At 37.5% G+C, this 12,874-nt stretch overlaps 1 protein-coding gene across 9 annotated transcripts in view; it reads left to right on the forward strand.

The window, feature by feature from the left end:
- The window catches only part of zbtb20 (zinc finger and BTB domain containing 20), a 355,462-nt gene extending 343,183 nt beyond the window's left edge, over positions 1-12,279 (forward strand). For all 9 annotated transcript variants that reach the window (XM_068040588.1, XM_068040587.1, XM_068040591.1 and 6 more), the window contains one exon: positions 3,060-12,279. In XM_068040588.1, coding sequence (XP_067896689.1) covers positions 3,060-3,418 — 359 coding nt within the window. In that variant the 3' untranslated portion in view covers positions 3,419-12,279. The remainder of the gene's footprint in view (positions 1-3,059) is intronic.
- The last annotated feature ends 595 nt before the right edge of the window (positions 12,280-12,874 follow it).

Raw genomic sequence — 12,874 nt, forward strand, 5'->3', positions numbered from 1 at the left:
GATGAACATCACGAATGCATGTACAAGAAACAAGCTGCATTCAGGAAGTTGCAGGCGCAGCTGTCACTGACATGGCTGCATCACTGAAACCTTCTGAGTTCACAGTGTTAATGGCCGAGGCGGGAAGAGTGCACTGTTCATTCTAGTTCCACTTCTCCACGGGTCACAACATATATTTAAATTTTCCCACTTATCGATAATGGTCAATCATATATGCTATTTTTCCCAGAATAACGCACACTAACCAGGTTTCTTTAATGAACATCAAAATTATCAATTTATTATACAAGAAGTCTTAACCAGTAATGAAGTAAAGCATAAACACACAGATTGAAATTTTAAAGTTCCCTTTTTACCTTGACCCCTCACACTCTCATTCACACACACACACACACGTTAACTGGAAAAATAAAAGGGTTTTTTTGTTCAGAGCTCTGTTACAGACAAAAAAACACAGGCTGAATACTTGCTCATTCTTGAAGAAAACAGCAGATGAGATACGTTGTGTTCCAAAACTGGCATACAGTCTGGCCTCCGAGTACATGTAGATGGGTCGCTGGGATCTTTTAGAATAGTTCTTTTCAGGTGGCGTTGAGAATTAATTTAGCAGGCTTTTCTTCAAAGACAGGAGATGAGATGAGTTGACACAGTGGAATTCTCAGGGTCTTTTAGAGAGGTGCTGGAAAGCTGAGCTGGGTTGTTGTCTTCCTCCTTGGGAATTCTCTTCTGCAGGCTTTTTTTAAAGAGATGGAACAGGCTGGGCTGAGCTGGGGTTCTGACCTATTAAGGGGCATGCGACTGATACTTCTTTGCACACGTCATCCCCATTTACCAGGGTTTCTGTTCTATTTTTTAACTCGAGTCAAGTGACAACCAGTAAACATTGTTACCAAACTAATTCTTTCAGTGTCCTCTTGATGGCCTTCTTGGAATAAAAACTGGTCAAACATTTCTTAGGAGTGGCGCAGTGGCTAGTACCGCAGTCTCACAGCTCCAGCGACCCGGGTTCAGTGCTGGGTACTGCCTGTGCGGAGTTTGCAAGTTCTCCCTGTGACTGCATGGATTTCCTCTAGGTGCTCCGGTTTCCTCCCACATGCCAAAGACTTGCGGGTTGATAGGTAAATTGCCATTGTAAAAAAAAAATTGCCCCTAGTGTAGGTAGGTGGTAGGAGAATTGAGGGAAGGTGGGGATGTGAGAGAGAAAAGTGGGATTAATATAGGATTAGTATAAATGGGTGGTTGATGGTCGGCGTGGACCCGTTGAGCTGAAGGGCCTGTTTTGGTGCTGTGTCTCTCAATGACTCTATGACTATGAATTCCTCAAAAAAAATTTGAACAAAAACAGAATCACTTTCATAACAACAGTCAGTAGGTGAAATGCCTGCAGTCAGCCACCATACCTACTCCATTAATAATAGAATTGTAAAGAAGTGGTAGGAGGTTAGAGATTATGTGACATGGAGATTGGCACAAGGGAAAATTACAGTCATAAAATCATGCTGACAACACTCCCAAAGCTTGCAAAAATAATAAGAGTACTTTGTATTTGTATATTATGCTGAGGCTGGGTATGTCATTTTGGAGGTTACAGGTAGACCAGACTTTAAGATGGTAAGTGATCATATATGAGGAACAAGGCATAGAACCGAGAGTCTTTGGTATTTTCAAAGACCAAAGTCACCTGAGGAAGGATAGGTTTGTTGTGGAAATTCTAAAAACTATGAGAAAGCAATCCTATATGATTGCATTATGCACAAGTGCTGTTTTCTACATTGGGGATCTGTAGTTTCTCCATCATCACTGCTATCCTCTTTCTGTGTCATGGCTTGACTGTGCTGCATGTCCTCCTCTATGGGTCATGTTGCTTTGTAGGGAAAAGTATGTAACGTGCTACAATAATCCGAGAATTCTTGACTGAGAAAGGATGGGTTGTAGTATAACATCACTGGATCAATTGTGGAAAATAAATTACATGAAAAGAATTAGGAATGTAGGTAATTTTTCCAATAAAACCAGAAAATTCTGGAACTATAAAGCAGGTCTGTCAGCATCTGAGAAAAGAAGACAAGTAGGCATTTTTGGGTAGTGATCCTTCTTTGGAACTGAAAGGTAAATATGCCGGAGAGGCACTTTTTGGAGCAACCTGCTTTGATTAGTTCTAGAGTGGTACTCTCCTATCATTTTTCCAATTCTCCTGGAAGGATCTACATTCAAAATGTCAGTCTCCTCTCTCTTTGGATGCTGATGGACCTAATTTTGCTTTCCAACATTTTTTAATGATAGTATATTAAATGACTTTATTTTGCCTTATGATTGGCATTGACACTCATTTAATCTTTTCTGCCCATTTGTTAATTCCTGGTATTTTTGTTTCCATGGTGAATAATGATAAGCTCATCTGGCTATGAGGAATTTTGCAGTTTGTTAGTGCATCAGATCTGAATTAATCTATGCAAACTATTAATTCAGGATCCTTCAGCTATTTCAACTGTGTATGTTAATTCAGTTTGGTCACACAGCCATAATTGTCTGGAATTTCTTGGAACGGCAGCACCATTAATTTCGCTGTTTCGTGCCACAACCTACCAGTTGCAAAATTACTTTTAAAAAGTTGATGGGCGCCTAATGTGAAGAAATCAGGGACCACAAGAGGCTCAGCTAGTGGTGAACCCCACCTGCACCGATTTTCATTTCCATTGTTGATTGACTAGTACCAAAGACCAATTTTATCCTCCGTGTTTATGAATTGCATGGTGACACAATTTTACACAGTCCTGTTCCCCACCCTCACATCAACCCCGTCCCCAACACTGCCCCCAGCAAGACAGTTTGTATAACAGTAGTAATGCTGACAGAAGAAAATTTATAAAACTGAACAGTTTTATTTGTGATACTGCTCAAAGATATTTCTATCACTTGATGTAACTTAAATGCAGATAAGCATAATGAAGCAGTTCCCTTAATAATCTTAATAGTACTGAACAACAAAATGAATAACTGCACCAGTTAAAGGCTTTGAAAATGACTAATTTTTGTTATCTTTGTTAAATGACCTACAGGGGAGAAGCCACATCAGTGCAGCATTTGTTGGCGATCTTTTTCACTGAAGGATTATCTGATTAAACACATGGTGACACACACTGGTGTGAGAGCCTATCAGTGTAGTATCTGCAACAAGCGATTCACCCAAAAGAGCTCTCTCAACGTCCACATGCGGCTTCACCGGGGTGAGAAATCCTACGAGTGCTACGTCTGCAAAAAGAAGTTCTCCCACAAGACGCTACTGGAGAGGCACATGGCACTCCATGGCACTGGCTGCTCTGAGGTGACTACATATGTCTGCTCTGTCTGTCCAGCCAAGTTCGACCAAATCGAACAGTTCAACGACCATATGAGAATGCACGTTTCTGATGGTTAAGGAACTCTCTAAGAACAAATTTGGAATTAATTTAAAAAAACAAATTTTTAAAACAAAAAGCGCTGGCATATTATTACCAGCAGCAAGATGTTCAAGAATTCTTCAGGATGGTGGCCTTAATGCCTGTTATTGTGTGTGCTCCACTGGCTGGATGACCACTACAGGCCTCAAGATTTTTTCCTCTCATTCAGCTCTCGTTTATTGCTAGCGTGTTGAACACTACAAAGGCCTACTATCTCTACAGATCTAATCCAGTGTTGCATTATCTAAGGTGGAAATTTTCTTTGAGATCATTACACAGCATGAAGTCCGGTAAACTGTGGTATGCAACATCTTTTGAAGTACAATACTTGGTATGTATTGACATTTCTGTGTTAACATGGTCACAAAATTTGCCTTTTGCCGAAGATGACTTTGTATGTATAGTGGTTATAATGACACTGGCAGATATTTATTATTTACCTGCTGTGGACAGGTCACTTACACAGAGGGGTTTCATTTTGAAAAATTAAAAGGTTTAATATATAATGCAGCATCCGTGCAACTGCAGTTAGGTACAAGAATTTATTTCTCAAACGTGCAAACAACTCAATGTTATTGAAATATGAGGAAAAGCGCAGTGAGTTTTTTTTCTAATTGCAGATGGTTCCGGTAAAGTTTACCACATGGATGTGCATTTTTTTTTTTAACAACAGTATTTGAGCAGAGGTGAGGCTTTTTGGAACTTTTGCGTACACTGCCACTAATATTCAGAAGACTGTTAAGGTTATAAGATCTCTTCCAGACAGATGAGCTGAATTGAAGGAAGTTTTTTTTCCCCACAATGTGTGGTTGATAACATTCAAAATTAGCATATAATCAATGTGGTCTGTTTGACTTGCTGTCATTTTGATTGCTGCTCCTTTTTTGTTTTTTATTTTATCTTCAGATTGTCAATGATGATTATTCCAATCAATATTACAACATTTTGATTAATTTTCTGTTGCCATAGACATAATTAGAGTTCCATGGTGCACCTATTGCAGTGCCCCAAATCAGTCAGTCAGTCATTATAATGAATATGAAGTTGAGAACAGCTTCAGTTGTGCACTATGAATAAAGTTCGAGAGAAGAAGGTCTTGATCAGTGGTATTACATATTTCCTCAGACATCATGTTCAAATCTCTTGTCTTTACTTAACTTTTTAAAAATTGAACAACTGCAGAAGAATGATGCAGTGTAAGGATTTTGTGTATTTTATGTATCTGTATAAGACTGATGCAAATACTTGAAATTTTTCATATGCACACAATTTTAGCTGGAAGTAAACATTATACTGTATACATTAGCTTTAAATCATTATCAGATGAATGACATTTTGTCAAGCCCATCATCCAAAATGAGTGCAAAACATGTGCTTCTCAGCTTGTTTTGTCCTTTTGAAATTCCAGAGTTGATCAGGCCTCAAAAACATATCACCTATAGATATATAACTTCTTGTTACCTTTAGGATATTTTAGGATTGAATACTTAAAGTACCTTACATATGTATCTATCTGACTACAAATTCATTGCAATTTTATCTGCAGGCAAGCATGTTTTTATAGCCTTTTTACCTTGTACATTTTCTATTAACCGGTCTACTATTTTGATGCCAGTTTGTTATACTGGTCTGTACTGCATCAGTATTATCTGCAGGTTCTTACCTGTGGGTACATACTGGAGTACTTCTATATCTATACAGTGAAATATGTTTATTATCATATCCTCTTGTATCATAACCCATTCATTCTGAAACACCATACCGCTCACTATGTAGTTCTGTATTACATATCATATTTGATGTCCATAATACAGCCTGTTTAACGAGTGTGAAAGCACTCAGCTAGTTTAGTCATAGATAATCTCAATTTAATGTACAGACACACCTAAATCTTTCTGAACTTATCCACGATATAAAACTTGCTGCATTTACTCATTTATTTTTCAGATTCTTCTTCTTCTTCGGCCTCCTTGTCTCGAGAGACAATGGGTAAGCGCCTAGAGGTGGTCAGTGGTTTGTGGAGCAGCACCTGGAGTGGCTATAAAGGCCAATTCTAGAGTGACAGACTCTTCCACAGGCACTGCAGATAAAATTGGTTGTCGGGGCTGTTACACAGTTGGCTCTCCCCTTGCGCTTCTGTCTTTTTTCCTGCCTACTGCTAAGTCTCTTCGACTCGCCACACTTTAGCCCCGCCTTTATGGCTGCCCGCCAGCTCTGGCGATCACTGGCAACTGACTCCCATGACGTGTGGTCAATGTCACAGGATTTTATGTCGCGTTTGCAGACGTCTTTAAAGCGGAGACATGGACGGCCGGTGGGTCTGATACCAGTGACGAGCTTGCTGTACAATGTGTCCTTGGGGATCCTGCCATCTTCCATGCGGCTCACATGGCCAAGCCATCTCGAGCGCCGCTGGCTCATTAGGGTGTAAATGCTGGGGATGTTGGCCGCCTCAAGGACTTCTGCGTTGGAGATACGGTCCTGCCACTTGATGCCAAGGATTCTCCGGAGGCAGCGAAGATGGAATGAGTTGAGACGTCGCTCTTGGCTGACATACGTTGTCCAGGCCTCGCTGCCGTAGAGCAAGGTACTGAGGACACAGGCTTGAAACACTCGGACTTTTGTGTTCCGTGTCAGTGCGCCATTTTCCCACACCCTCTTGGCCAGTCTGGACATAGCAGCGGACGCCTTTCCCATGCGCTTGTTGATTTCTGCATCGAGAGACAGGTTACTGGTGATCGTTGAGCCTCGGTAGGTGAACTCTTGAACCACTTCCAGAGCGTGGTCGCCGATATTGATGGATTGATGGATGGATTAGGTAATGAATAACCACAATCTTTCATTTAATCTTTCTTGTCTCCCTAAATGCACTTTGCCTAATTTTCCAACTGAGATTTTCCTGCGTGTTTCATTTTCTTTGCCCTCTTTTCGTTTGCGTTCTACTCATAGGAATTATTTTCACACGCGAGAGAGTTTACCATTTATCTACTCTTTTTAAAGCCTATTTTCTGTTGATTTGTTTTGAATGTTTTTTGTTTAACCATAAGTACTGACAAACTCAGAAAGTAAACTAGCTTGTGGTGGTAGAGACTTATTAAATCTGACGGTGCAAGTGAGCTGAATTAAATAATAGGGCTGTAATTAAATAATTGATGGTGCATCCTAGATTAATGGCTTCGTCTACTAATGGCAGTTTAGCTCCATGTCATTATGGGGTTGACTGTTCCTCCAAGTCAGTTCCACCAATGACGTTTTCAACACTTCAAAAAAAAAAATCAACAGGCTGTTTTAGCTAACCATATAGGAAATAAAAGTAATATTGATGACTGCACTCCCTTTTTAATGACCTCGTTTGACACATGCATGTAAAAAAACAGTGCACGCTTTCATTTTTTATTCTGTGATTGGCACTTTTTAGCTGCTTCACAAAATTTCACCTTTAAACATCTTAGCTATGTAATACAGTAAATATTTTGTTAAATGTTATGGTTGTTTCATTTGCTTATGAATGAATCATGACCACATATCTTGTGATTATGAATATTCTATTAATTGTAAGGTGGTTGCTGTAGTAAACTGTTATATGCTGTTCTCTTTTTAAATGAGTGCTGATATCAAGCTTGAATAACTGTAATCCGAGAAAATTAGAAAACAGCTTGGTTGGCATTTTGTATTTTGAAAATCTTTCTGTAGATGTAAATACTCACTTTCAGTATTTTGACTGACTGACGACTGAGTTCTACAAAAATGTGGCAACAATTTTAGTTAATCTTTTAGAGGCAAATGGGTCTTATAAGAAGTCCTGTTGGCTTAACATTATGGAGTACAGATTTAGATCTTGAGATTTTAAGGTGCAAATATGAAAGGAAGGGTGGTTGGCTTTATGCTAGGCATTAGCCACAATAAGTGGAAGCCTCTTAAATGATATAAGGCTGTTTTACTGGAATAGTGACCTGTGGAAGGAGTATTTAACCAAGCTTAACTTTGCGATGCAGTATTTGTTTATACAACAGTACACATTTACATTTTATTACAAAATAGATCTGCCTTGCAATATTTAATGCAATCACTTTGAATCACTTGCATATCACCAGCCTGCTGCGATCACAGTGACTCTTGGTTTCTGTAGTATTTGTCCTTTTTATTCAGTGAACCCATCAGTCAGACATAGGAATGTGTACTAACAAGACAGTATTAGATCACTGAAGTTCAATAGTTCAGAAATTGTGAAATGTAGAAATTAAACTTCTGTATGCACAACCCACTGTGAATGTACAGCACACTCCAAAATACCTCCTTGGGTATTTCACATTACATTTTTGGAGATTTAAAATTTGGAACCTTGGAGGCAATGAGTAGAAGTAAAAAAAAATGAACATGCATTTTAATAATTGTGACCAATTAGGCATCCTTATCCTTGATATGGTTTATTGGCTTTTTTTAACAATTTTATGATGGAAATTGTATTTTCTCTCGAGTTTTGGGTTGTACATATAACTTTGCATTGTTTACTCTTGAAACTAACCTGAACATTTGTGGAATCACATGGTTTAGAATTTTACCTAGTTCTTCTTTGGCCTCCTTGTCTCGAGAGACAATGGGTAAGCGCCTGGAGGTGGTCAGTGGTTTGTGAAGCAGCGCCTGGAGTGGCTAGAAAGGCCAATTCTAGAGTGACAGACTCTTCCACAGGTGCTGCAGAAAAAATTGGTTGTCGGGGCTGTTACACAGTTGGCTCCCTCCTTGCGCTTCTGTCTTTTTTCCTGCCAACTGCTAAGTCTCTTCGACTTGCCTAGTTACACATATTTAAAAGCTACTGAACAATTTTTAGTTTGTTCATGTTACCGATGTACTATCTGTCATATGGGCAATGTAGATCAGTGCCTTTAAATAACACCAGAACACCGATATTAAACTATAATAAATGTGAACAATCTTGCAAAACCCTATTTTTGTGCAGAAAAACAGTAGGCATTTTTTGAAGAGGGCAATAGATCTAGATGCTTTTTAAAGTAGACATTGTTAAGTAGGCCAGTGGGACAGTTAGTGTTTTAACTTGCTATGTTGTGGAACGATAGTATTCAAGTTTGCACCTAAAGTTCCCACACCCAGTGATATTTTTGGATTCTCTGTTGAAAATATCTGTGAAAACATCAAACAAAACCAGAGCAATTTCCCTTGAAGGGAGAAAAAATTAAAAGTTAATCAACTGATGTGCATACAATTTGAAGAAATGTACTTTCAAATTGTGCCCTAGATTCCAATTAATGCTAGGCTGAGTTTTCCATTGTATCAGGAGTTGATTTATAGAAATTCTAGCAGTAACTATTTTAAACATCATGTAAAACTCTGCTTGAATATGTTGATGAAGATTTAACTTAAATTAAAGGCATTATGTCAATAGAACAACATGGGTTGTGTCACGGAGTAACTCTACTGAGAATTTTCTGTGACATTTTTACAGTTGTAATTTTAATTATGCACATTTCATGTCACAATTACGAACCAAAGAATAGTTTGCAGTACAAGTTGTAAATCTTAAAAATTAGGGTATTTGAAATAATATTTTGGCCCACTATTAAAAGAAATAAGCAATGAACTAAGCTTCCCATAGGTTATTATTTTACAAGTGTGATCCATTGCTAGTTGTAAACTTTCATTGTTTAATGAAGCTTAAAAATGTAATTCGTTAATGTAGTGTAAGCAATTTATAAATTGACCATTTCTAATTTTGAGGATTGTACTGATATTGTACCAAATGTTAATGCTATCTCTTCTCCCTCCATCCAAGAAAATAAGAATACTGTACTGCGATAGACTGTGCACAGAGTAAAAGGTAGCACAAGTGCTTTTTAACAGATAAGACCATGAATTTGTAATTTTTTTTTTAAACTAGTGTACCTTTCTGGGAGATAATAACTTTCTATACCTACTCTGTCATGGAGAATCAACCTTTTGACTCTGCTTGTCATAAGGCTGATTCCCTTGATCAGTTCCTGCCACTGGGAGTGTGCTCACAAACCACTGGTTGCAAAATTAATAGTCTCCAGACCGTTTAAATTAATGGATAGAAAAACAGGCACTGTGGATTGTGATTTCCCAACTTATGCTACCTGTGAGCATCGCTCTATGCTGGGAATGCCCAATCAGGGTAATCAGACCTCCTGCTCTTCCCCTACGCTATGGCTAGAATGAGTAGAATTGGTAGTCCCTACCCTGACTCTGAATGCTGGATCAACAGCTTGACATACTCACATTGCTTTTAATAAAAGGTATGAATGAAATACTACCCCCAACTGTACTTTAGATAATTTGTTTAACACTGAATTCCTGTATCAGGCAACTGACGAGACTGACAACCCATTTACAGAAATGACTGAACAGCAGGTGAGTAGACCAAGATGTTACACGCGTTCTCTCCCACAGTGTTGTTGATTCTCTAAATGTAATCAATGGTAAGTTATAGTACAACCCATGCCCAAGTGGTTAATTGAACCAGTAAAATCACAATGCAGGAACATTGCACCTTATACTTTATTTTATATTTTTTCTTTATGAAATCAAATGTAGTATATTCATATAAAAGTCTTTAGATTTGTAAAACTATAAAGGCCTTTATTCCTGTAGGGATGTTTTCTTAATATGTTCATGTAAATGTTCAGTTTATGTTGGATATATCAATACAATGCTGGCAACATTCAGTTAGAAAGAAACATGATATTACATCATGTATCAATTAAAACATTTATCAAGACACGTATGAGAATTTCACAGCATCTTTTCAAATGCTGTGTTTGCCATTAACTCAACTACATACACATTAGATTCAGTCTGCTGCCATCTAGCAAAGACAGCAGTACTGTTATTAATGGAAAAATGATTTGCTGAATGTCCTCAAGTCAAATAGAACTGAAGATTCAGAGCAGAGAACAGACAAAGAAAGGCGTATGTAATTCAAGGGTTAAAGCAACTACTGTTCATTTTCACCTCTAAATGCGATGAAAGATTTAATGAATGAGCTCTTGAAAAATGGCAGCACTATGTGCACTGTTCTAGCCCAAAGGTTTTGCAATAACTCTAAAAATGGGTATAGGAAAATTCATCATTAATGGATCTGGTTGTGATAGTACAGATATCAGTTTTCCCTTTTAAATTAGGATGCACACATTTTCCTACTTAATATACTGAATGTGATTGAGCAATAACATTTCAACTAGAAACTATTTTATTTGAAAAATTTAGTTTTAATATGAAATTTTTGACTATTTAGAAATTGAGCAAACAGCAACTTTAAACAGTTTCCTTCAGCATTTGGTTATTCTAATATAGGATAAGATGAAAATGCAGACGTGAGCTGTTGCTGCCTTGGAATGAAAAGATAATAATTTAATGCATATGTTTGAGATGATATGTTTAAGCAAGAATTTCAGTTATTCTAGTGTATAGTGATAACCTCCATTAGTCAAGAGTGCCAGGCAATAAAAAGCATCCGTACTGATCCAATACAGAGGCTGAGGTTGGGGCATTTAAACAAATTGTTGAGTACCATTAAGCCATTTCCTTTCCAAGATCATGACAACAATGAACATTTGTAGCTGTTTTACTGTATTTTAAACATTAAAACTTTAAATTGTTGGTGATAGGACTGTCATGTTCCCTTATGCCTTGTAACAAAATTTGTGCATTGTGATTATCTAGTGGTCAACTAATGTACATAACAACCGGTCACGTAAACCAATTTCTGCCTCAATTGGCTTGTAACTTTTTCACTTAAAAGAATTCAAGATTTTAATATAACCTATTTAGGATTACACATGAACAGGGATAATTGTACAGATAAAAGGCCTGAACAGCATTAATTTTGTTTAAAGAACTAGTAGAACTGCCTCTTTCTGATGCTCAACAGCAAGTGGGTTGTACACAGAAGATTAAACAGATTAAGGTGTGCAATCAGGCTGTGCCAGTGGAATAGTCCATTGATACTGAATTTAATCAACTAGCCACCTTTTTTAACATGTAAATAGAAGATATGGGTCAGTATAAAAACAACTTTGGTAAAGATCCAGTACTTTGTATTTTAAGATTTTTTTTTCATTTAATCTGTACACCTATGTGGTTGTGCATTCTTTCTTTCAGCTTTTAAATGTTTCCGTTATGATTCTTTGCTTCATTTAGAATTTTTTAGTATGATTTCCTAGGGTACAGTTCTTTTTATGGAGCAGGAAACAAAGCTTTTTGTAGCCTTTTTACTATTATATCTAAACATACAAATTGAAATTTTAGACATTTTTCTTTCATCAAAACTAACGTGTAATGAATGAATTTCAGAATTGGATTGCAAAGACTCATACCAAGTAAACTCACTGGTCTCTATATCTCAGTTTTAGCCCAGAACTACAGTATATCCTTTTAAATAAAATGTATTATCTGGAACCTTAGTGGCTTGAAAAACATGAAGCACTACCAGTTTGTCAGTAGTGTTTCAGCTTGTTTTTGTTTTATAAATCTCTTGTGGCTTTAAGGTTCATACTGTACAGAAGGGCAAATAAAACCCAGTCAGCATTGGCAGTAGTACACTCCTGTTGTATTTCACAATTCTACGCTTTGAGTTGCAAAATTAATAATGATCCGACTCTCTGGATGCCAATGTAAGATTTTAAAAGTGTCCAAGTGGTAATACACTATTTTGTTGCTGTCTTGTAAAGTCAGCACAACCCTCGTGTGCAAGTTAATGGTGGTGTTATGCACTGAAATAACTGCACTGCATGTAAGGTTTCCACTACTGACCAGAATTCACACTCAAACATTTGCACACACAAGGGCTAAAAATTAACATTTTTTTGTGGGTGGGGGGGGGGGGGGGGGGGGGGCGCGGAGAGAGATATTGCATTTGAATAGAACCAAACCAGTGTTAGTGTCACATCCAGTCAATGCTCAAAGTAGTCACCTAAAGTAAAATTGAACCCACAGGTGGGAACCCTAGTACAGGATACTAGCTCGTAACACATAATTTGATATGACACTAATTCAGCACTTTGCTTTCCCTGTAAATGAACACTAACCCAAAAATTTGAATCGGTTAACATTTGTGACAAATCTACTGAATTTATTATGCCTTGACATCTGCATTTTTGGTTTTATTGTTTCTGGCAATTAGTTGGATTAAAAAAATTGAATTTTAGGGGAAAAAAAAGTTTTCTTCTTTCTACTTAAATTTAGCTGCATTGTTCAGACTATTCAAAATCAATTTTCCTTTTCAAACCTGTTTTCAAAGACTTTGGTACCATGAACTTTTACCTGGGGAAGAAGGTTGATAGTCTTCTGTGGATAGGTTGCTAAAAGGCACATAGTTCTCCACATGTTATTATGTGTGAAATCTTTCATTGGATTTTACTTTAGTCAAATTAATAGCCAGTGAATCAAGAATTGATGAAGTG

This window comes from Heterodontus francisci, chromosome 10, assembly GCF_036365525.1.
Source record: "Heterodontus francisci isolate sHetFra1 chromosome 10, sHetFra1.hap1, whole genome shotgun sequence".
NCBI classification, from domain to species: Eukaryota; Metazoa; Chordata; class Chondrichthyes; order Heterodontiformes; family Heterodontidae; genus Heterodontus; species Heterodontus francisci.